We start from the raw sequence: 25,062 nt of genomic DNA on the forward strand, positions 1-25,062 counted from the left end.
AGGAGAGATGTTACCAGTTTGTCATATTTCAGGAGAAATACTGGGTTGATGCCAGGTAAGGTAATTGAAGTGTTTCCCCATTGATTTATACTGCGATATATAGAATAGTGCGGCGTATACAGCTTTGGTGCGCGAGTTGAACATCACGGTGTCTCGGGTCTTCGTTAAAAAATGTGTCTGTTTATAACTGCGACCCCATTATGTCTAGCTCGTGAAGAGCCAACCATGTTCAACAGGACTGATAAACATAATTCTTTACCCAATTCGAACCCTGTACGCTGTGTGACTGTAAAGAAAGTAAATTCTTAATTTCATGGCTAAGAACACGAAGCATAAAAATTCAGAACTTTACGTCCCTAATCTTGCTAAATTGAGGTTCGTTGAACGCCCGACGGGGCTATCAAGTTCACCCATGCAGACCATCGAATGCCTTTTTGTGGTACAGGAACGACTGCAACAACAAAGGAGGCAGCCTGGTGATCATTAAGGATCAGCAGACCCAGCAGTTCATCATGGCGTCGCTTGGTTACCTTGGCAACAGCAAACAAGGAATCTGGATCGGGCTGTCTGACAGTCGCAAAGAATTACAATGGGAATGGGTGAACGGTGTGTTCATATTTAATTTCTAAATATAGTGATTATAAATCCATCCAACGTGTATTTCTACTGTCCAAAAGCTATTTCGGTCCGTCCAGGATCTGTCAACTCGTGAATTGAAGCGCATATAACATAAATTTGCGCGTACATGTAGAATTCTGTTTGTTTTGTTGGATTATTCGCCCTTTGTTGCAGTCATACTAAGACGGTAAATGAACAAACAGACGATTTTCTTGTGTGAACTGATTTTACCGGTTCTAAGAAAACATACGTTCGCCAATAACTGGCATATACCCTACTTGAATTAGAGATAGGGGGGAAACAGAGGAATAAAGGATTGTCAATCTCCGCGCAGAGTTGTCGTTCCTGGCTCTCACATACAATCTCTGCCATCACAAAGAAATCCTACAAGATTTGGTAGGTTTTTTAAGTATTATATTATGATAATTAGTATCATTTTCTTTTCTATTTTGAAAATAGTGTATTATTTTAGATTCATAAAAAAATAATTAATTACCGAAATTAAATATAGTGAAAATAACAACGGTACAATTATTGTACCACGTGGCTAGGCTTTCATCACGTGGTTGGTTATGAAGGCAGGGATTTGATCCAGCTATGCTGGTTCCTGTCAAATATCTGCGCGGAGGTTGGGTATTGTATGACCAATCCTTACACAAGTCATGTGACCGGACCGTATATCGAACCTCCAATTTCATAGTCCAGCGCTCTAACAACCGAGCCCGGTCGAGAAATCTGCATTAAAACATATATATTTAAGCTTCATATATAACATTTACCAAATGTGTACTTGAATAATATGCAATTTAATAAATCAATTTAAAACAATAAAAACCTGAATTGACACGGGTTGGCACAGTATTTCGCTATTTTCGGGGTTTTATGTATTTGAGCCTTGTTCTCTGAAAACTGTTGTTAATGAATGTGCGTAAAGTGTCGTCTCAGATTAGCCTGTGCAGTCCGCACAGGCTAATCAGGGACAACACTTTCCGCCTAAACTTGATTTTCGGTAAGGAGGGACTTCCTTAAAACTAAAAATACCATACAAACGGAAAGTGTCGTCCCTGATTAGCCTGTGCAGATTGCAAAAGCTTAACTGGGACGACACTTTACGCACATGCATTAAGCCTAGTTTTCTCAGAACGCGAATAATTTCCCTTCAACATGCCATGTGCGCTTTTTAAGGACCATAATAAGAATAATAATCAAAGTTCTAGGAATGCTACGCTAAATGGATTTTCGTTAAGTGTCATACCAGATAAGCCTGTGCAGTCCGCTTATGCTATTCAGGGACGACACTTTCCTCCTTGCAAGTATTTTCGTTTAGAAGAGACTTTCTTAGAACCAAAAATCCAGTAAAGGCGGAAAAGTGTCGTCCCTGATCAGCCTGTAAGGACTGCACAGGTTAATGTGGGATGACTTTACGAACATGCATAAAGCCCAGTTTTCCCAAATTGCGCCTCACATTATGACTTTACTATGATTTTTCTCTAGATCCACCATAATCCATGTTCCAGAATTATTCCCTTTGATTCGCCTCTTTCTCATCCAATAAAAATCTGTATGTAAATGAAATCAAAGTAATTTCCCAGGCGAGCCCCTGAGCGGATACAGCAACTGGGCGGGCAAGGAAGGCGGGGCCAATGGGCTGCACCTAACACAGGACTGCGCGCAGATTCGCTGGGATGACCACGGGCTCTGGCATGACAAGGAGTGTCACCTCTGGCCGCAGACATTCTCGTACATTTGCCAGTTTGGTATGTGCCGTTATGATGATTATAATAGATCTGTAGGCATGAGGCAGTACAATTATACTTTAATCATCTGACTGGAAAACAAATAAATGTTCTTATAAAAATATATATATATATTATACCAGTACATGTTCTAAATTTTTTAACGTGATCTTATTTTACATAATATCTCTGGTCAAGCAACAAACAATATTTTACTTGTTTGTTCAATTGAATAAAGCAATGAACAATGAATATGCACTGTAACAAATATTGGTGATTTTGTTGATTACATACTTTATATTATGAACGAATGGTGCGTATTGAAGTTAATATTTCCTTTTGAAAAGTTAATGTACCGACGTTTCAATGGATGTAATATCAATATATTTTACTTAAGATATGAAACCAAAAACAACAACAACAACAACAACAACAACTACTACTACAACTAAACCAACATCGATACCAGGAACTACACCAACACCAACAGTGACGTCATCAACTACACAGATACCACCAACAACGTCATCAACTACACAGATACCACCAACAACGTCATCAACTACACAGATACCACCAACAACGTCATCAACTACACAGATACCACCAACAACGTCATCAACTACACAGATACCACCAACAACGTCATCAACTACACAGATACCAACAACGACGTCAACAACTACACCAATACCAACAATGATGTCAACAACTACACCAATACCAACATCGATGTCATCAACTACACCAATGCCAACAGTGACGTCATCAACAACACCAATAACAACAATGACGTCATCAACTACACCATTGCCATCAATGACGTCATCAATTACACCACTGCCAACAATGACGTCATCAATGACACAAATACCAACTGTGAGGTCATCAACTACACCAATACCAACAATGACGTCATCAACCACACCAATACCAACAATGACGTCATCAACTACACCACTGCCAACATCGACGTCAAACACTACTCCCTTTCTGACAACGATGTCAAACATTACTGCGTTTGTAACAACGATGTCAACAGCGACAACTGTTCAAGTATTTCAAGGTAAAATCTTACCTCAGTATAAGATCGAATTAATTTTTGCAAACTTCTGAGTGTCTTTTTCATTAACTATCTCTTAAAACATGCCTATGGAGTACGGTTCAATTAATTAATAATGCCCACTAAATCCCTCTAACATAAGATTGTCACCAAGAAAAAACACAAACCGTTAAATTTATGATACCTGTATAAGCATGTATTAGTTAAAAACGTAAGCAGATTATGTTTTCGCATAAGGTTAAATACCGAAACATAATCTGAACATTAAAGATGGCGACTGCAACTTTGACAACAAACAAATATGTGAGTGGACTAACGTAGCCTTCGGTGATGATTTTGATTGGACGATTCACCAGTCGGCCACGCCCACTGCCGGTACAGGGCCGGAAAACGACCACACAACCGGAACAGCTCAGGGTATCTTCAATTTACGTAAACTTGTACATACTTCGCGCAGAGATAAATTTGTCTCTTCACATTTCTGCCGTCATTACAAACCACGTGATGATTTTCGATTCAAACATTGTTGTTATTTTTGATAATTTTAAATACTTATTTATTTTTATTTTTGAGTGTAAAGATTATAAAACTATTTTGCGACATTACAAAGGGAAGTACCTTTCTGTAACAATATGTTATTCAATAACGAAAGCGTGGTAATGTAAGGTGATCACCAGTAGGTCATTAGTTGCAATGTTTTACGGTGAATTTCAAGACTGATGGCAGACTTTTCCGAATAAAGTGAACACATGTATAGATAACACTTCCAGAATTTTTGTGTGAACATACTGCGTTGTAGCATATCCGAGCAGTCTGATGAAGAGTTGCCCTGTCCGCTAATGAGGCCACAATTCTGTGCCTGACATAGCTCCTTACCAGACAATGGCCGCTTACCGGGGGTATACTGGATAAATGTTGAATGAAACATTCTAAAAAAAGGAAAGTGTCGTCCCGGATAAGCCAATGGGGATGAACGCCCCTTTTTCCCAGAGAGCGGCTCAATTGACATGACGCCTGGACGATGATCGCTCCGCCCACTTAATCACGTGGCTCAGCGGGTAGCAAACCTAGACACCAAAATGGCTTCTTTGCCTATAGATTGCATATTGATTTACGCGATATTCCGGATGATTTTTATGGACTTTTTCACACCATATAACACTTGTAAAAAGGGATTGTGTCATTTAGTTATTATGCAAATGCAAAAATATACGTTTATAGAGAACATCAGCTATTTATAACGTTTTTTTTCGGTACATTAAACACGCTCTCAAACGCTTGCTCGCTTACCGAAATCGAACCTGTTACTACGTGTAATGGTGTTATTAGCAATAAATTAACACTTATACACCGGTATTTACCCATGTTATTTACGAAAATATTAACGAAACATTTTCCCTCGTGTATTTGACACGAAATATCGCTTCATAACTGGGATTTCGGTGAAGTTTCACGCGCTTTCTGACGCGAGTGGGTACCTAAATCCCACATGTTATTACGTATAAACGTGATATTAATAACATTAAAACATTGCTTATTTGACATTTATCATTCACTATAATTGAAAGTGCACAACACAATCAGTTTGGTCATTGTCTGATATAAATTAACGTTGTATATATGAAGGAAAATTCAGTCAGGCTACTTAATAAAGCTACCAGTATCAGACGCACGCGCAGGAACCGACTTCCACCAAGTAACCGCATTTATTGGTTATATCAGTAATAATAACTCTTATACAGTGGCATTTATCGATACGTTTTTATTAAAATAGTAACATAAAATGGTTCTCAATTGTTTCTGACACACACAAAAACTCGATTAATAACGGGGATTTCGTTAAGTAACGCAAAGTGGGTACCAATATTCTCTATTATTTTACATGCACACGTGATATAATTCATACTTAATAATGCTTAGTTATTGCTTATATGACATTTCCAGTTTTTGAAATAAATTAATTTTCTATAAGGGGGATCTCGGTAATTCTACACATTAGAAACTTCCATTCGCTATTGTCAAGACCGCATTTCCGCGTTGGAAATCTTTCTGGATATCGAATGTCAGAGTTACATAATCCCTATTTACACCGTCTTGCGATATTTCATTTCCGTTTTTTTTTAAACAAAATAAACGAAGCTCGTTGGAAAAAATGAGAAATAGGCATTCGATCTCCAAGTGTGGATTAAAAGCGTTCATTGGTGACACCACATGTCTGGACATGTGTAGATACCGTTATTAAGATAAGATATCACGTGTCACCTTCAAAAAACATGTATAATGACAATAAAGTGCATTACTATCAGAGTAATAAAACAACATGAATTAGGCTTCATGCTGGGTTTTACCGGGAATCGGATGGCTAGGTGATCTATGAACTCGCTCGCCATTACCTAGTTATTCTGCATCTACACCATTCTGTGGTCTTGATATGGATGAACGCAAATGAACAGGATTAGCTAAATGAAACCTTGTATACCGCTGTCACCCTTTGAGATCGACTCAACACACCATATACATCACTCAACAATAACCAACGACAGTGTGATCTTAACCTGTCAACCGCTTGTGTTTGATGACCGTTTTCTTTGCCTTACAGGCTCGTATGTTTACATCGAAACGAGCGCACCACGGAAGCTGGGCGACAAGGCCTGGCTGCTCGGACCGGAAATCACAGCCTACCAGACGATATGTCTGTCCTTCTGGTACAACATGAACGGCGAGAGCGCGGCAACGCTGAGTGTATACATGTCCAGCAACGGCACTTTGCCTGGTACTCAGCTGTGGAAACGGACCGGGAACAAGGGGATTGAGTGGCTGGAAGGGCGGGTGCCTCTAATGACGTCATCGCTTTCAAAATATAAAGTACGTCGATACACGGATTGCGTTTTAAGATAGCTAGCTTATTTTCTTAAATTTGTAATGATTTTAATCTTTAAGTTCATGTTGATATCGTGTAATGCGCAACTGAATTTTTTTTTCGTGCCTTGCTTATTTTAAAGTGTTTATTGACATATTTTAAATACAACTAAAATGGGCAATATCAAACTATATTGGTGCCATACCGCCAGTATGCTAAGCTGACGCTCTATCACACTTACAAACACTTCGCCATTTTACAGACTTGCGTAATACAAATGACCTTTGTATTGAACTACCGGCACGTCTGTTTGCAGGTTCTATTCGAAGCTACCGTGGGTGACGGTTACCTAGGTGATATTGCGATCGATGACGTCACGTTTTTACAGGAAGATTGTCAAGGACAACCGGGCTCCATGCTGTCACTATCTGGGAGATAGTGGCTTTATTTGATATTTGATATCCGTGTTGAAATATTTAATATAAAATATACTCTCTTATAAACATCAGTACTTAGTAAATATCAATACACGGTGGTTATACGGATGCAAGTCGTGAGTACATTCGGGCACGCGATTCTCATTTCAACATTAGCCATGTAGGCAAAACTGGAATGCGGTTTAGAAAAAGATGAATCGGAACGTCAAATTATAGTTTTACCCAATGGAAAATAATTTGATTTGTACAATCGATAAATCCATTATGTAAATTTGACATGTACAATGTTGGAAGATCCCAACAATAATGAGCAGATATTTTCATGCAACACAATTGTTGTTCGAGATAAAACACAACTTTGTCGGTAAATTTGATCTAAATGAATTGAATTTCTGTAAAACGCAAATTGTTATTATGGTACAACGGAAAAAATGTAATTGTATTTAATAATTATAATTATTACTTAAAATTGCGAAAATAACATGTTGACAAATGGCATGTAGTTTATTTTAAGTAAAGTGTTTTATTAATGTGTGTATCGTAGACCGTTTTGCTCGCTTAAAAATATGTTGTTTATGTCCGAATACGGACATATTACGTCTGTTCAAAATCAGGATCTGGAGTGTGTTGTTGTTGTTGATCATTTTTCAGTGGATTGTATAATTTTTATGAACTTCCCGACATATTCAAGGAGACCTTTCAATATAGATAAAACACTTAGCTATTCCATGACAAATCAACGAAAGCAGAGCCGCGTCATGCCGAAATAGGTCTTATGCCGTATGGACCAGTCTAGACCAGCCTGCGCATTCGGGTCAGGAGCTATGCTGCCCGCTTACGAGTGCCCAGCCTGCGCATTCGGGTCAGGAGCTATGCTGCCCGCTTACGAGTGCCCAGCCTGCGCATTCGGGTCAGGAGCTATGCTGCCCGCGTACGAGTGCGCGAAACATTGCTTGACTTTATAGCGGAAATGGTAGCTGACAGAATAAGGCATAATACCCATTTTCGTAAGACGCGGCTCTAATCAAGAATCCGCGACTTTTAGCTGACATATGCCACTTCCCCTTATATGTGCTCACCCTGCAAACATGTTTCTCTTCCATGACCTACTGTAGGGAATGATGCTTTGATGTGTAAACTAAAGTGCCATCGCGAAATTTGTGTTCTTTTGCTACGCATTATTTTCAAAAACTTATGCACTTGATTGTCACTCTATATTGCTAGACTAAGTTTGATTTCTTATGATTGAAATTAGCTTTGGAACTTCATCTTGAAACCATAGGCACGATTCTTGCGCTTGAGGCTCTGTCACACCATCTTTATCATTTCTGTAACTTTAAGAAGTTATATTCAGGTCAATATTCTCCTGCCGACCGCTTTGTTGCTCCCACAAGGGGTTACACAGGGGAATCAAACACCATCTTTATTATTCCTGTTACTTTAAGAAATTATAATCAGGTCAGTATTCTCCTGCCGAACGCTTGGCTGCTCCTACAAGGGATAAAACACTGGAATCAAACACCATCTTTATTATTTCTGTTACTTTGAGAAGTTATAATCCGGTTAATATTCTCCTGCCGAACGCTTTGCTGCTCCCTTAAGGGGTTACACACGGGAATCAAATAAAGCTAACACGTCATTCAGCATCAATAGTTTAATTGTTGTATGATAAAAGATATACACATAGAAAGGCGTGAGTGCTATATATGTATGGTGTACAAATGATTACATGTTTGTAACTTGTTACATACTTATTTGTTGTAACGAAATATGTTTTTTTATATTTTAGACAAATATTAAGTTTACACGAATCATTATTTACATATTCGACCACACTGCTCAAAATTGAACCGTTCGAAAAGGTTTGTGTGAAATATACAGGTATGTTACAAAACATGTGATTTTAACCGTGATTTAACTATAAGCCAAGTATTACACTCGATTTCAAGAGTGCCCCTTTGACATCATAATAAATCTTTAAAAAATCTTTTAAATTCATTGATCTAGCCACAATGGCTGTTCTAAGAAAAACTGTATCAAATGCAGGGATATAAATACAATAAAACAATACAGGACTGACTTATCAGTATTGTTTCCAACGTTGAAAGTAAATAAGTATTCAAAATATAGGATTTCATAGTACAAAATGAATCTTAGCCAAACACTCCGACGGACAATTCTATTTCATTATGTATACATATTTAGAAACATCACGACATTAAGGCACAAAATGCTGAAACTCAGTTTATGATATGTGCACCAAAACATGAACTTACAAAAATAGTTGTTCATCTAAAATGTTAACAATTTATAAAATAATATGCGTACATCTGTACACAATATTATACAAAAATACTTTCTGAATTCACTTTTTTCCTGATGTATGGATGTTAAAGATATACATGTATACCAACGTCCACATTCAAGATTCTATAAAGCATAGTGTATCAAAATTTTGAAATATTAAAGACTTACAGAAATTACTTGACGTTTAATGCCTTTAAATGAACAGATCATAAATTAATTAAGCAATCACATTTTTCAATGTAATAAAATGAAGGAAAAGAAATTAATTCAGAAATGCATCCAATTACGAAAAAGTTAATCAATACAAGAAATAAATCCTTTGGATAAACAATATAAAATCTGGCTTAGAAGCTATGTACACAAATGTTTCATTATAGCTTTTATACAATCTACTCACAACAGTCATGGTAACATTTTATAGATTTATATAGCTTATATACAGGAAAAAAATATTGCATAACATTTGTGATATACATTGGAATGGTTAAACAAGCACGCACATAAGAGAAATAGTACAAGTCTTACACAAAATACAAAAGTTTCACATGTACTGGCAATCATATCATAAGCTTAAAATATATGAGCATGGAATAGTTATCTCACAAATGAAAATGCCGATTATGAATATTAATGCTTGGCAAACATAAGTGCCGTTTTTTGAATATGATCACTGGTTAACTCAATCCAATAACATTTCAAGCAAGCAAAAAAGCATGAAACAAGAGATGTGTTCGTCAGAAACACAATGCCCCCTACTGCGCCGCTTTGAAATATTTTATTTTTTTTAACCTTTGACCTTGAAGGATGACTTTGAACTACCACCACTCAAAATGTGCAGCTTCATGAGAACCCCGCTTTGAATTTTTTATTTTTTTTAACTTTGACCTTGAAGGATGACCTTGACCTTGAACTTCCACCCCTCAAAATGTGCAGCTTCATGAGATACACATGCATGCCAAATATCAAGTTTCTATCTTCAATAATACAAAGTTATAGCCAACGCTTTGATAGAAGTTATGAGCATTTTACAATTGCTAAATGCTTGAAATGCACTAAGTGACCCCGTGACCTAGTTTTTGACCCGGCATGACCCATATTCGAACTTGACCTAGATATTGTCTAGATACAACTTCTGACCAAGTTTGGTAAAGATCGGATGAAAAGTATTTGAAATAGAGAGCGGACACGAAAAGTGTGACAGACAGACAGACGGACAGTGCGAAAACTATATACCCCCTTTTCTTCTAAAGGGGGCATAAAAATGGTACCAAAAATAATTATGCTTTAGCAACCAGGTTTTTTTAATGTTTAAATAATGTTATATTAAAGAAAAACATAAACCCCTACTAGAAATGAAGACAACAAGTGTGTGATATTTGTACAATGTAATTAATGACATAATAAATAACATTCAACCAAAGAGCATAATTTTTTATGGTCTCTTCACCTGTAACTTGCAAAGGCCAATATAAAATCAAACTCATCGCAAGTTTTCCCAATATATTAAAGTAACATTACTATTCAAAATCAACGAAAATTTCGTACAATTGTTCGTAAAATAAACTTCACCAATTAAAAATCAGTGTTCCTTATGGCAATTGCCGAAATTTCAACGTCAGATGTGGTCTGGTAAAATAGATGTTTGTAGATACAAAATGCTCGTTTTTAGTATTGCTATTCATACGACACATGAACACTAAAATTGTGTTCGTGTGCTGTATGAATAGATATATTCGCGGGAATTAATTGTGGCCACAAATAAATAAAAAATGAGCATTTTGTATCAACAAAAATCTATGTAATCATAACACATCTAGCGTTGAAATTTTGGCTATTGCTATACGGAACACTGATTGTTAAGGTGTTCAATTTATTTTACGACATACTTAACAAAATTTTCGTTGATTTTGAGCGCTATAGAGACTTTAAATACACTATACATGTATATTTAACATTGTAGTTTGGTTTACTTGGCAAACGTCTTGATAAACTTGGAAATGTGTTGTTGAAACTACAAATCAATATTTAGTAAATTTAATCAAATATATATTATTTCATTGTAGCAAACAACTGGTTTACTATTTATTTAAGCGTTCAACTACATTTTTATGGTTTTTTGTGTGAATCAAAGCATTAAATGCAATATAATTTTTATTTTGAATTTAAAGTTCAAAATCTAAACACATGTTCTAAGCCATAGTAAGTTTAGAACCATGGTAACCACTTGTTTTGAATTAAGGTAAGAACATTGTTACAATTATGACAGCCAGATGATCAAAATATTGTTAAAGGAAACTCAAATCTCAAACAAAATACCAGGAAAGACATCTGATTAAAACCATAGCAAGGTAACTGCATCTCACAATTTTCAAATCCAAGCATAACAATCAAAAGTTTCTAATTTCAATACAATTTTTTTCAAAGTTATCACAAGTTTAGGCCCAATGGCAGGTAATTATATGAAAAGCTCAGCATTTATTACAATTTATTACAATAACTCAAAAACAGTTCTTTGTTTAGCAGACCTGCTTCCTTTTATAGACCGTACCTCATCCTGAGTCCCCTTGCACGCAAATCTGTTCGCAATAGATGCCTTTTACATTATTTTTTTTACAAAGCAGTCATCTCCACATTAACAACATAACAGCCACACGCCTAGTACACCCAGTTGACGGGAACCCATTGCGTATCAGTGCCCAGCGAGTCCACTATCTGCCTGATCTCCTTGAACGTGTCCTCAAAGCTGTCGTTTACAATGGTGGTATCGAAGTAGCTCTTGTAGACTTTCTCAATCTGCGCGGATTCTTCTATTATTTTTAAGAAATCTTCCTCCTACAAAAGCAATTTAAATGACCAATCATTTTATTTAGTATCTTCATGTATTAAATCCATGATTATCTTATCAAAATTTAGTTACTCAAATATCAACCAATTAATTTTGCTTGGAATCAATTTATTCAGACTCGAGAGCGTCTATTTCAAACTCACTGTATGTTTTAGATGCATCTACAATTTTGCATTTATGCAAGTTAAATCGATTCACAATGCAACTCTCTCAAGTTCAAAATTATTTTACATACTCAAGTGATATGACAAAATACATAAGAATTGCAGTAATATGTATACCGGAAATATCATATTAGGTATCTTAAGAAAATTTTAAGAATTAAGTGAAAATGAAGAATATAACAAGAGCACCGCATAACAGGTGCCAAACCTAGGCTGCGGGTGCAGTTTTGAATAAATGAAAGCTTGTCAGATTTTTTTTTTTAGAAGTCACAGTGACCTTGACCTTTGACCTAGTGACCCAAAAATGGGTGTGGCATGTAGAAATCATCAAGGTGCATGTACATGGTAAGTTTCAAAGTTGTAGGTGGAAGCACTAAGATTTTAGAGCAAATGTAAAGGTTTTAGCATGACGCCAGACACCGAGCTGGCTATAACAATACCTCGGGTTTTCTCCAAAAACAGACGAGCTAATAATCAATTATCATTTTCAAAAATGATTACTTTATCCCCTTTATTAAAGCTGCATTTAAGGTTATAGTGGTATTTGTGCCGAATAGGAACAGTACTTAACTTGACGTAACCTCTGAATTTAAAATCTAATGTTAAATTTTAAACATGTGAACAATTTTCAGTACTCCTTCCCATTACTTTTTATATGAAATGATTCTATTGTTTCAGATCTTTCTCTTATATGTAAAATCTGTATTCCTTCAAGGATGTTTGTCATGTTGTAAAAATCCATTAACATGAACAGTTCATGGTATTTATGTATTTGAACTAGTTGAAAGATAAACTTACAGTTTTGTAGCCTATTGTACCTGGACCAGCAATCTGTAAAAGAAAAGAAAAACATACTATAGTTCAATAAAATAGAATTCATTAAATGTAATAATGTTTATATAATAGCAATTTAGAAGTATAAAAAGTAATTTTCCACTGACACATATAACACAATGTTGTTCAATCTCCAAATTATTAAGGGCTGAAATGCTATCTTTTACACAAATCTACATATTGATTACCGACCCTCTTCCTACAGAAATTCTATTTTTTTTTACATTGGCCTTCACATTGATTACCCCTCTGCTGACCCTCTTTCTACAGACTTTCTATTTTTAACATTGGCCTACACATTATTACCCCTCTGCAAACTACCATCCTGCAGAAATTTGTTGTTTACTTTGGCCTACACATGAGTTACCCCTCTGCTGACCCCCTTCCTTCAGAAAATTTCATTTTTCATATAGGTCTACACCTTGATTACCCTTCTGCCAACCCCCTGCCTACAGAATTCTACCTCGTAAATAATTGATTACCCCTCTTTTACATAGGCCAACACATTACCCCTTCTACCAACTCCCTTCATAAATTATATTGTTGACATACTTACCCTTCTGCCAAGCCCCTTCCTACAGATTTTTTTTTTTTTTTTTACATAGGCTTACCCCTCTGCCGACCCCCTTCCTTCTTCCTTCCTCATACATGACTGTGAGGGCCTCAGCGTTGGGGGCAGCTAAGAAGATGATGTATGGCATGAACTCAGGCGTCTTCAGGGTCTTCAAAGACTGGAAAAATATAATCATAATGTTATGAACAATTGCAATTTCAGAGAAAGAAACAGAACATCTTATTTTATAAACAGTGATAAACCAACAGTTCACTCTGTAAAATTCATGTAAGGTAACATATCAGTATTCAGGATCTTTAGAGACTGATATAAAATAAGTTTAAAATAATCATAATTTATGAACAATGGCAATGTCAGAGATAGAAAAAGAACAATTTTTAGCATAAATAAGATATTCTAACAGTTCACTTAGTCTAAGATTCATTTAAGGCTACACAATACTTTAACTAAGATGTGTTATTTAGTGCCAAAAGCAAGTGTTCACTTATTGCTGTACTCATGTAAAACTCTAACTACAGGTTACACACTACTATAACTGAGCAAAGTTATAATTTAATTCCCAGAGGGAGTTAGTCACTAACTGTTGACCACCTGTATTAATTAATAACAAAACAAGAGATGTGTTCGTCAGAAACACAATGCCCCCCATTGCGCCGCTTTGAATTTTTTAAAAAATTTTTTTGACCTTTAACCTTGAAGGATGACCTTGACCCTGAACTTCCACCACTCAAAATGTGCAGCTTCATGAGAACGTCGCTTTGAATTTTATTTTTTTTTGGACCTTTGACCTTGAAGGATGACCTTGACCTTGAACTTCAACCACTCAAAATGTGCACCTTCATGAGATGCTCATGCATGCCAAATATCAAGTTGCTATCTTGAATATTGAAAAAGTTATGGCCAATGTTAAAGTTTTTTTCGGACGGACGGACAGACTGACATACTGACTGACGGACAGTTCAACTGCTATATGCCAACCTACCGGGGGCATAAAAATAGTGTTTGAATCAATACAGTTATATTTACGTAAAGCTAAAGACGCATAGATATAACTAAGCTGCGTTACTTAATAACCTAACTGCAGTGGTAGCTGTTTCAGAAGGGTCAAGCAACAGGTTACACACCACTAACTTTGGGGATGTGTTGTTAATTCCTAAAGTGTGGTGATCACTTACAGTTAGATGTTTGTCAAGCTTCAGGTTTCTCTATGCTACCTTTTTAAATACCCTTACTGCAGTGGTAGATGTTTATGGTCAGGTCTAGTCACAGGTTACACCCTACTTTTTTTTGGGATGCCTGAATTCCCAATTTGTGGTGTTCACTTACTGCAGGTTTCATTCATAGCTACAAGCTTCTTTAACTTAGCTGCAATATTCAATACCATAACTGCACTGGCAGCTGTTCTGAGTCTGGTCAAGCCACGGGTTACACACTACTATATTGGACATTTGCTCATTGTTGGATTCACATTGAGCATGAACATCTTGCCCCTGGTTACACACTACTATATTTGACATTCACTGACTGTAGGATTCATGTTGAGCAAGCAAGTCTTGCCCAGGTTACACACTACTATTTCTGGCGTTCACTTACTGTTGGGTTCACATCGAGCACGCACATCTTGCCGGAGTGAATTGTGTTATGGACGGTTTCCAGCTTGGTGCCGTACAGGTTCCCATTGAAGACCCCATACTCCAGGAACAGGTCGTTGCGTATCTCCATCTCCATCGTGTCACGGTCAGAGAAGAAGTACTTCTTGCCGTGGATCTCTCCGTCCCTTGGAGCGCGGGATGTGTCTGCAAGTTCATTGTTTTTAAACCTATATATTTTTTACCTCGATTGCATTGAAAGCCTCAGTCTTATTGAAGGTCTCTTGCTTCAGTTTCCTGGGTAGAACCAGTACATGGTGTCTTTTTAGGTGACCTAAAGGACGCTTCCACAGTGGATCTGAACTGTGACCTACCAGTTGCTAGTCCATATGGCAGAAGAGATATCAATAGCTTTTCATTCTAATTGCAACTCAATCGTGTTCGAATCCCCACCAAAACATTTGCCTTAGATTACATACATTTTCTTTCTGTTTTTGTGTGTGCCCAATAAGAAAACGTTTTTAAAGAAAGACAAATATTAACATGATTTCTGAAACAAAACAAATTTTACTTCAATTGTGTTTTTCGCCCCTTCAAATTTATGGATCAGTACTTCAGAAGAAGTGAAAAACTAATAATACGTGTTGTGTTTTTTAAATACAATTAAGAAAAAAGATATGTCAGATATATTTATTGTCATCCCCTATTTCCCATGTGTACATACTTGGAATGGCTGAGGCAAATCTTCGTGGGTCACTCTTGATCAGTTTCTCCTTGAGTGACCTTCGACCCACACCACTGGCCCCCACCAAGACGAGGGTCTTACGTTCAAATGGAGGCATGCGGGTAACCTCCTCATACAACACTAGGTCTGCATTGTCCCAATCTGCAAAATAAGAGATGGTTTACAATTCATAAACCCGTCACCACTTAGATACGCATTTTGAAGCAACTGACCCTAAGAAAGTTACATTTAATAAAACCCATATATGCCTAGTAGACTTTCCCATCCTTCTAAATTGGATCAATTTATTTCCAAAATTAGGGATGTCTAGTATATTAATTCTATATTTAGAATATTTCTTACAGAAATTCCTTTAAGCAAACAGCGCAGACCCTGATGAGACGCCGCATCATGCGGCATCTCATCTGGGTCTATGCTGTTTGCAAAGGCCTTTTTTCTTGACGCTAGGCATAAATGGGTTAAATACCTTTCTTCCTAGATTCAAGTTTTTAAGGATTCATTTTCAACTTAAAGATACTGCTGAGCAGCAACCAGCATAAAACCTGAACAACCATTCACATTCTGTCTGAGCATGTGCATCTTGCAAACAAAGTAGATTTCATGACTTTTTATTATTTCAATTTCAGTGAGGACTTTTTGTCCCGATTTCAATGTGTTTTCATTACTTGTCTCGAAAATAGTACTGTATAAGCATCCAGATATCCTTGTCTAGACAGATTCACTTTAAAGTACAATTGGAAAGCTGCTAAACTGTAGGCAGCTAACAGTTGTCATAACTGAAACAGTTAATAGTGGTTAATAATGGTACCTTTATTCTTTGTGGCATTGTACTTTATCTTCTTCTTCTTGTTTCGCTTTAACCCACACACTGAAATACAAACAAAAACGGTTACACAATACTATAAATGCAATTATTTTCATTTTGGAGGATTCATAATTATGTGCTGGGTGCCTTTGGATTGGGAAAAATCATGTTATTTTCACTAATATTGAGAAATTAGTGTTTATGATTTTTTGCTAACGAATACTCTCAAATTGAGAATACAATATTGATTTCAATATTTTGTTAACTAAAGTTCAACTTACAGCTTGCCTTGAGACGAATTAAATGCTGATTCTTAGTAATAAAAGTATTTATTTGTTTGGAAACTTTCAATTGGGAATGCTTTGGTCCCATTTGGAAACAAGAGGGCATGAAAGGCCCAAAGTTGCTCACCTGATATTCAAAGGAACTGACCTGTTCTGTGAAGCCCAATATGTCATTAGAACAAATGTTCTAACCAACTTTCATGAAAATTGAACACCCTGGCGGCCACGTTTTTCAACAGACTGTAACCATTTTCGTACACATTCAAGATATCATTAAAACTAGAAGTGGCGCGGCAGAGGCCGACGCGTATCCCCACGCCGCATGATGTTATATAAAAGGCAATTTTGGGTGGGTAAGGCCTATGTTGGTGGGGCCCCGGGGTGGGTAATGTGGACATGGATGGTCAAGATAGACCGTGTTGTCATAAGAGATGTTCTATATTAATCTGAAGTCAATTGGTGAATAAATGAAGAAGTTATGTTCAAACAAAATTTTGGGTGGGCGTGGTTGGCCACTATCTCCTCCTACACTATTAGCACTAGAACCTTGAAACTTACACACATGGTAGCTATTAGCAAATGTGCGACAGTGCACTATTTGGAATTTTGATCTGACCCTGGGTCAAAAGTAATTATCATATGCATTGCATGTTGTTAGTACAATGAGTTGTTTTTTACCCATTTATTTGCCCATCACTTTCGACCCAGTGGTCAGATCAAAATTCCAAATAGTGCACCGCGGCACATATGCTCAAAGCTACCATGTGTGTAAGTTTCAAGGTTCTAGTGCTAATAGTGTAGGAGGAGATAGTGGCCAGGACAGACGGCAGAGATCAATACAATATTCCCAAGCTTTTAAAAGTGTGGGGATAACAAATATTATGACCAAGTTTTATTAAGATTGGACAATAAATGTGACGTAAGAGTGTTAACAAGTTTATACAATACCCATATAAGGAAAAATGCACCACCCCCTGGTGGCCATGTTTTTCAACCAACTCAAACAATTTTTTAACTCGTCCAAGATATCATTGGGACAAATCTTTTGACCAAGTTTCATGAAGATCAGACAATAAATGTTTATTGACTGGCCTCTAGAGTGTTAACAAGATTTTACTATAGCAACTTAGCTATAAGGAAAAATGCCCCTGCCCCAGGCGCCCATGTTATTCAACCGACCGGAACTATTTTCAACTCATCTAAGATATTTTTCGGACAAATCTTCTGACCAAGTTTCATGATGATCAGACAATAAATGTGGCCTCCAGGATGTTAACAAGGTTTAACGATAGGCATATAAGGAAAAATGCCCACCACCTGGCCGCCATGTTTTTCAATCACCTCAAACCATTTTCTAACTCATTCAAGATATCATTAGGATGCATCTTCTGACCAAGTTTCATGAAGATTGGACAATAAATGTGGCCTCTAGAATGTTAACAAGGTTTTACTAAAGCCATATAAGGAAAAATGCCCCGCAACCTGGAGGCCATGTTTTTCAACCAACTGGCATCATTTTCGAACTCGTCCAAGATATTAATGGCATGTCTCTTTTGACAAAATTTCATGAAGATGGGACAATAAATGTGGCCTCTTGAGTGTTAACAAGGTTTGAAAATAGCCATATAAGGAAAAAATGCCCCGCCCCTTTGAAGCCATGTTTTTCAAGCAAACGTAACCATTTTGGATCTCATCCAATATATTATTGAGACCAATCATCGGACCAAATTTCATGAAGATTGGACAAATAATGTGGCCTCTAGAGTGTAAACAAGGCAAATGTTGACGCCACAAGCCGCATGATGGACAAAAGGCGATCACAAAAGATCACCATGAGCATATTGTGCTCAGGTGAGCTAAAAAAGAGTTTCTGACTATTATAATGATTTCACAGTATCTATAATTTTGTTCAATAATAATAATTATAAGTTAATCAAACAAGTTCTGATGCATGTTAAACGGCCTTTTCAAACTCTCACTCTGGAAATTTTGGTGACCTTCCTTTTTTTGTTATTATTAATCACAAAGATAATTAATTATTAATCCTGCATCAAGTTACTCACTTGGATTTTTATTTCAAATGATTTACCAAATTTAGTTATCACAGTCTATGTTCTTTTTAAGTTTAAGATATCTTTTTTTGCGTAAGTACATATACTTTATATGATTTCTTCTAATTTCAATTAATAGAAAGATTTGTATTAAAATAGTTTTTTTCCAAATTTCGCGCAAAACATTTCCAATCCCAAAATTGCATATTTTCCCAAAAAAGTCAAGAAAAGGCCTGCAAGTTTTGTGATCCAATATCGGGCATTAAAAAAAAAACTGTTTACGTTCATGCCTTCAATTCAAACAATTCAAACAATAAAACCGTAGCATTTTAAAATACGTTCAATACTAGACATGATGCTGGCACATAATACCACTGACTCACACTAACTGCTCTTAGAGTAGTCCATGCCACGCCTAACAAAAGCAATACTAGACATGATGCTGGCACATAATACCACTGACTCACACAAACTGCTCTTAGAGTAGTCCATGCCACGCCTAACAAAAGCAATACTAGACATGATGCTGGCACATAATACCACTGACTCACACAAACTGCTCTTAGAGTAGTCCATGTCGCGCCTCACAAAAGCCTTTCTGTTTTCCTCCAGGTTCTTGGATGGAATCAAGCCCACTTGGTTATTATCATCACCAACAATTTTAGCCTAAAATGAAGAACAGAACAATTGTAGTAACAGTATAATATGGCTGTTCTCTTAAGGTGCTCAGAATGAGGCATACTTGGTTCAATTCGTCACCAGCCATTTTAGCCTAAAATGAAAAACAGAACAATTGTAGTAACAGTATAATATGGCTGTTCTCTTAAGGTGCTGAGAATGAGGCATACTTGGTTCAATTCGTCATCAACCATTTTAGCCTTAAAGGGACCTTTTATCGTTTTGGTAAATTCATATTGTTTTTTTTTTCAGGTTTGCACATTTTCGTTTAAGTAATGTTTACTTTGCAAAAAACACATGAATAATGAACATTGAAAATGATCTAAAATATGCATTATATTGCATCTTTTGATGATTTTGAAACCTGAAAATTATAAAGCACTACAAAAGCAAAACAAGAGATGTGTTTGTCAGAAACACAATGCGCCCTAATGCACCGCTTTTTTTAATCTTTGACCTTGAAGGATGACCTTAACCTTTCAACACTCAAAATGTGCAGCTCTTTGAGATACACATGCATGCCAAATATCAAGTTGCTATGTTCAATATTTCAAATGTAATTGCAAAACTTTACTATATTAAAGTTTTAATTTTTCGACCTTTGACCTTGAATGATGACCTTGACCTTTCACCACTCAAAATGTGCAGCTCCATGAGATAGACATGCATGCCAAATATCAAGTTGCTATGTTCAATATTTCAAATGTAATTGCAAAACTTTACTATATTAAAGTTTTAAATTTTCTACCTTTGACCTTGAAGGATGACCTTGACCTTTCAACACTCAAAATGTGCAGCTCCATGAGATACACATGCATGCCAATTATCAAGTTGCTATGTTCAATATTTCAAAAGTTATTGAAAAACTTTAATGTATTAAAGTTTAAAATGTTTGACCTTTGACCTTGAAGGATGACCTTGAACATGACCTTTCACCACTCAAAATGTGCAGCTCCATGAGATAAACATGCATGCCAAATATCAAGTTGCTATGTTCAATATTTCAAAAGTTATTGCAAAACTTTACTGTAACCTTAAAGTTTTGGGACAGAATGACAGACAGGCCAAAAACAATATACCCCCGATCTATCGATACGGGGGCATAAAAATTGTATAATTTGCAGGCTGTCAAGTGACCTTTTTTCAAAAAGTAGGAAAAAATAGGAACTACTTTTGCAAGAAAAGTAGGAAAAAAGAAGGAAAAAGTAAGAACTTTTCCCTCAAAAGTAGGAATACATAATACTTATTTTTTAGACACAGGTCCAGGAAACATAGCTTGAAAAAGAGCAGGAGTGCCATCACATGTTCTGTATGGATACCCACTTGAAGCTACCTTAAGGGCCCAGAAGATTTCAGCCTTTTGTACCTGTTCCTTGTGTGATGGATGTACTTGCATACAGATAGATTTATCCCCACAACCCTGAGAGCTGCTTGGCTTTTGGGCACTTCCAAACAAACGCTTTTGTGAATTATCATGCATGTATTTCATGTTTTCCTTGTGTTTTTATCCATCTGCATGACTTATAAGTTAATTAGCACCAGAATTACTACAAGATGGACTTCATTCAGACAGTACAATATCTTGCAAACTCATTGCCGGTATCTCTCTTGCACCATGATCCCAGTGTTTTTCCACTGTTGTCCAACTTCTCCATCCATGAAGGGTTTAAACTTTGTTTTCTCACTAGGAATTTTAGCACTTATAGTGTATCTATGATATTTAAGTTTCAAGCAAAGCTACCCTGATAAAGAAGTATACATGTAATTAGATGCTGTTCATTTTGGTGTATCATCAAATAAGTGGTTAGAGGTCTTCTGTGTATCGATATAAAAATGGTAATTATATTGTGCATGTTATATCCTTAAGCAAAAGACCAAATTTATTTAGTGATACACCAACTTGTTGTACAAGATTAATACTAGTATATAAAGCAGTGTAAATGCTCTGCTACAGCTACATTGTGAAACCTTTAAATTGACAATAGGGTGCAGTTATAATGACTTAAGTTACATTCAAAATGACTGGTCATTGCAGAGCAGATTATGCAACTGGAGATAGGACCTTATCACCTGACATCTTTTATGACAGCATTGATTGAAACAGTTGCACTACATTGTTTATTCCAGTTTCAAATAATGGCTTTTACATTATTGATGACTTCGCGGGAGTGTAATAATGCCGTTTAATAATTTTAATACTTCGCTTTAACACCTTGAAGTTACCTCACTAGCAATGGCATCATTAGACAAGAATTGTGTTTGTCCGAAACACAATGCCTACTATTGCGCAGCTTTGAAATAAAATTTCAATATATCATTTGGCAGGTTTAGAAATAATCTCCCTTTTAAAGCTTATTACTTCCCTTGGATTGTATTTTTTAACTTTTGACCTTGAAGGATGACCTTCACCTTTCACCACTCAAAATGTGCAGCTTCATGAGATACACATGCATGACAAATATCAAGTTGCTATCTTCAATATTGCAAAAGTTATGGCCCATATTAAAGTTTTCGGACGGACACACACACACAGACAGACAGACAAACGGACTGACAGTACAACTGCAATATGCCACCCTACCGGGAGCATAAAAATGTATCAGGGCATTTAGGCTCTGTGCATTTATCTTTAATTACTAAACATGATGTACCTATGATATCAATAGAACATCATATCCGTTGTCATATAATACAGAATTTATTACATTATATTTGTAAATGATGAAAACTCGGCAAAGCATCAGTTTTATCTTTTTTCCAATAACTTGTGTAATAAATTCCATATTACATAACCACTCATACAATACATGTATCTCTATATCTCTACATTCCAAACAGGAATATCATGTAAACATGCATAAGGTTTGGTAAAATTGTTGTCAATGGAAACAAAATAAAACTGGAATAATCAATGGCAGGCTGTCAAGTAACCTTTTTTCAAAAAGTAGGAAAAAATAGGAACTACTTTTGCAAGAAAAGTAGGAAAAAAGTAGGAAAAAGTAGGAACTTTTCCCTCAAAAGTAGGAATACATAATACTAATTTTTTAGACACAGGTCCACGAAACATAGCTAGAAACAGAGCAGGAGTGCCATCACATGTTCTGTATGGATACCCACTTGAAACTACCTTAAGGGCCCAGAAGATTTCAGCCTTTTGTACCTGTTCCTTGTGTGATGGATGTACTTGCATACAGATAGATTTATCCCCACAACCCTGAGAGCTGCTTGGCTTTTGGGTACTTCCAAACAAACGCTTTTGTGAATTATCATGCATGTATTTCATGTTTTCCTTGTGTTTTTATCCATCTGCATGACTTATAAGTTGATCAGCAGGGGTTGAAGAATTTTTCCAGAGCCACTCGCCCTGCAGGGTGAGTAGGCCTGACAATCCACTCGCCCTTCACTTTAATCTACTCGCCCTGCATTAACAAAATAGATATCTGTATTTACATTTATGTTTAACCAGAACCTTCTAAACCTACTTAACATACAAATGTAGTGACACTAAACTGCGTTTTGTGCACCTCTTTCCTTTTCTCAATTCTTTCCGCTTCTCGTTTTGACGACCTTTCTAATTCTTTCTGTTCCCTGTCGCCACCACCTTGCAGATATTTTAAAATAGAAACCTTTTCCGTTTTAATATTTCAGACGAACTTTTACTGAAAGATACGCTTGATTGACAAACGGTTATAATATGGTAAATTTTGCCTAAGGCTTCTGATCACGAAATTCGAAATTATTCTGTTTATTAATAATTTTGTTTTTATTTTTATTTTTAATTAAATATAAGAAGTATTATAATTAACCAGTGATGTATTATTGTTTTATTGATATAAACATTAAAATTCACGGAATGACGTATATATTTAACAGTTTTATTCACTTTTAATCGATTAGCTAAGAGCACATACAATGACGAAAAGAGCGCAGCGGATATCGAGAATTATTTTTACTGTGCCCGTGACGTCATTTTTCATTGTCAAAACGAAAGTGCAGTTTCTTTGTGTACTTAACGTATTTTTTGTTCGTTCGAAAAATTGTTCGCAATTTGTATCGATGTGGAAGGAGTTCTGGAACTGAATATATATTAACTCAACTTGAAAAACAGCACTCGCCCGGTCGGTCGAGTATTTAACAAATTTTACTCGCACGACCGTCAACTTCACTCGCATATGCGAGCGGTCGAGTGGATTCTTCAAACCCTGATAAGCACCAGAATTACTACAAGATGGACTTCATTCAGACAGTACAATATCTTGCAAACTCATTGCCGGTATTTTCTTGCACCATGATCCCAGTGTTTTTCCACTGTTGTCCAACTTCTCCATCCATGAAGGGTTAAACTTTGTTTTCCCACTAGGAATTTTAGCACTTATAGTGTATCTATGATAATTAAGTTTCAAGCAAAGCTACCCTGATAAAGAAGTATACATGTAATAAGATGCTGTTCATTTTGGTGTATCATCAAATAAGTGGTTAGAGGTCTTCTGTGTATCGATATAAAAATGGTAATTATATTGTGCATGTTATATCCTTAAGCAGAAGACCAATTTTATTTAGTGATACACCAACTTGTTGTACAAGATTAATACTAGTATATAAAGCAGTGTCAATGCTCTGCTACAGCTACATTGTGAAACCTTTAAATTGACAATAGGGTGCAGTTATAATGACTTAAGTTACATTCAAAATGACTGGTCATTGCAGAGCAGATTATGCAACTGGAGATAGGACCTTATCACCTGACATCTTTTATGACATCATTGATTGGGCAATGAAACAGTTGCACTACATTGTTTATTCCAGTTTCAAATAATGGCTTTTACATTATTGATGACTTTGCGGGAGTGCAATAATGCCGTTTAATAATTTTAAAATTTCGCTTTAACACCTTGAAGTTACCTCACTAGCTATGGCATCATCAGACAAGAATTGTGTTTGTCCGAAACACCGAAACACAATGCCCACTATTGCGCAGCTTTAAAATAAAATTTCAATATATCATTTTAGAAATTATCTCCCTTTTAAAGCTTATTACTTCCCTTGGATTGTATTTTTTAACTTTTGACCTTGAAGGATGACCTTCACCTTTTACCACTCATAATGTGCAGCTTCACGAGATACACATGCATGCCAAATATCAAGTTGCTATCTTCAATATTGCAAAAGGTATGGCCCATATTAAAGTTTTCAGACGGACACACACACACAGACAGACAGACAAACGGTCTGACAGTACAACTGCAATATGCCACCCTACCGGGAGCATAAAAATGTATCAGGGCATTTAGGCTCTGTGCATTTATCTTTAATTACTTAACATGATGTACCTATGATATCAATAGAACATCATATCCGTTGTCATGTAATACAGAATTTATTACATTATATTTGTAAAGGATGAAAACTCGGCAAAGCATCAGTTTTATCTTTTTTCCAATAACTTGTGTAATAAATTCCATATTACATAAC

General features: G+C 36.2%; 2 protein-coding genes across 5 annotated transcripts in view; one reads left to right on the forward strand and one right to left on the reverse strand.

Moving 5' to 3' along the window:
• Nucleotides 1-8,730, forward strand: part of LOC127847604 (uncharacterized) — a 10,891-nt gene extending 2,161 nt beyond the window's left edge. The window contains exons 2-8 of the mRNA XM_052379625.1: nucleotides 1-55; nucleotides 446-606; nucleotides 2,211-2,375; nucleotides 2,752-3,420; nucleotides 3,688-3,834; nucleotides 6,017-6,282; nucleotides 6,594-8,730. The exon at nucleotides 1-55 is cut by the window's left edge and continues 66 nt beyond it. Of these exons, the coding sequence (XP_052235585.1) occupies nucleotides 513-606; nucleotides 2,211-2,375; nucleotides 2,752-3,420; nucleotides 3,688-3,834; nucleotides 6,017-6,282; nucleotides 6,594-6,716 (1,464 nt within the window). The 5' untranslated portion in view covers nucleotides 1-55; nucleotides 446-512 and the 3' untranslated portion in view covers nucleotides 6,717-8,730. The remainder of the gene's footprint in view (nucleotides 56-445; nucleotides 607-2,210; nucleotides 2,376-2,751; nucleotides 3,421-3,687; nucleotides 3,835-6,016; nucleotides 6,283-6,593) is intronic.
• LOC127847599 (protein PALS2-like) overlaps nucleotides 1-25,062 on the reverse strand; it is a 195,271-nt gene that overhangs the window by 138,956 nt on the left and 31,253 nt on the right. For 2 of the 4 annotated variants that reach the window (XR_008034051.1, XR_008034053.1), the window contains exons 9-15: nucleotides 19,464-19,578; nucleotides 16,581-16,640; nucleotides 15,752-15,913; nucleotides 15,032-15,234; nucleotides 13,476-13,595; nucleotides 12,829-12,861; nucleotides 9,907-11,853 (exon numbers count right to left, since the gene is read on the reverse strand). Coding sequence is in view for 1 of the 4 variants with exons in the window: in XM_052379618.1 (XP_052235578.1) it covers nucleotides 11,677-11,853; nucleotides 12,829-12,861; nucleotides 13,476-13,595; nucleotides 15,032-15,234; nucleotides 15,752-15,913; nucleotides 16,581-16,640; nucleotides 19,464-19,578 (870 nt within the window). In the remaining 3 variants the exon portion in view is untranslated. Of the gene's footprint in view, nucleotides 1-8,353; nucleotides 11,854-12,828; nucleotides 12,862-13,475; nucleotides 13,596-15,031; nucleotides 15,235-15,751; nucleotides 15,914-16,580; nucleotides 16,641-19,463; nucleotides 19,579-25,062 lie in introns of those variants that run through there. The other 2 variants (XR_008034052.1, XM_052379618.1) reach the window with 2 other exon arrangements.

This window comes from Dreissena polymorpha, chromosome 10, assembly GCF_020536995.1.
Source record: "Dreissena polymorpha isolate Duluth1 chromosome 10, UMN_Dpol_1.0, whole genome shotgun sequence".
Classification (NCBI taxonomy): domain Eukaryota; kingdom Metazoa; phylum Mollusca; class Bivalvia; order Myida; family Dreissenidae; genus Dreissena; species Dreissena polymorpha.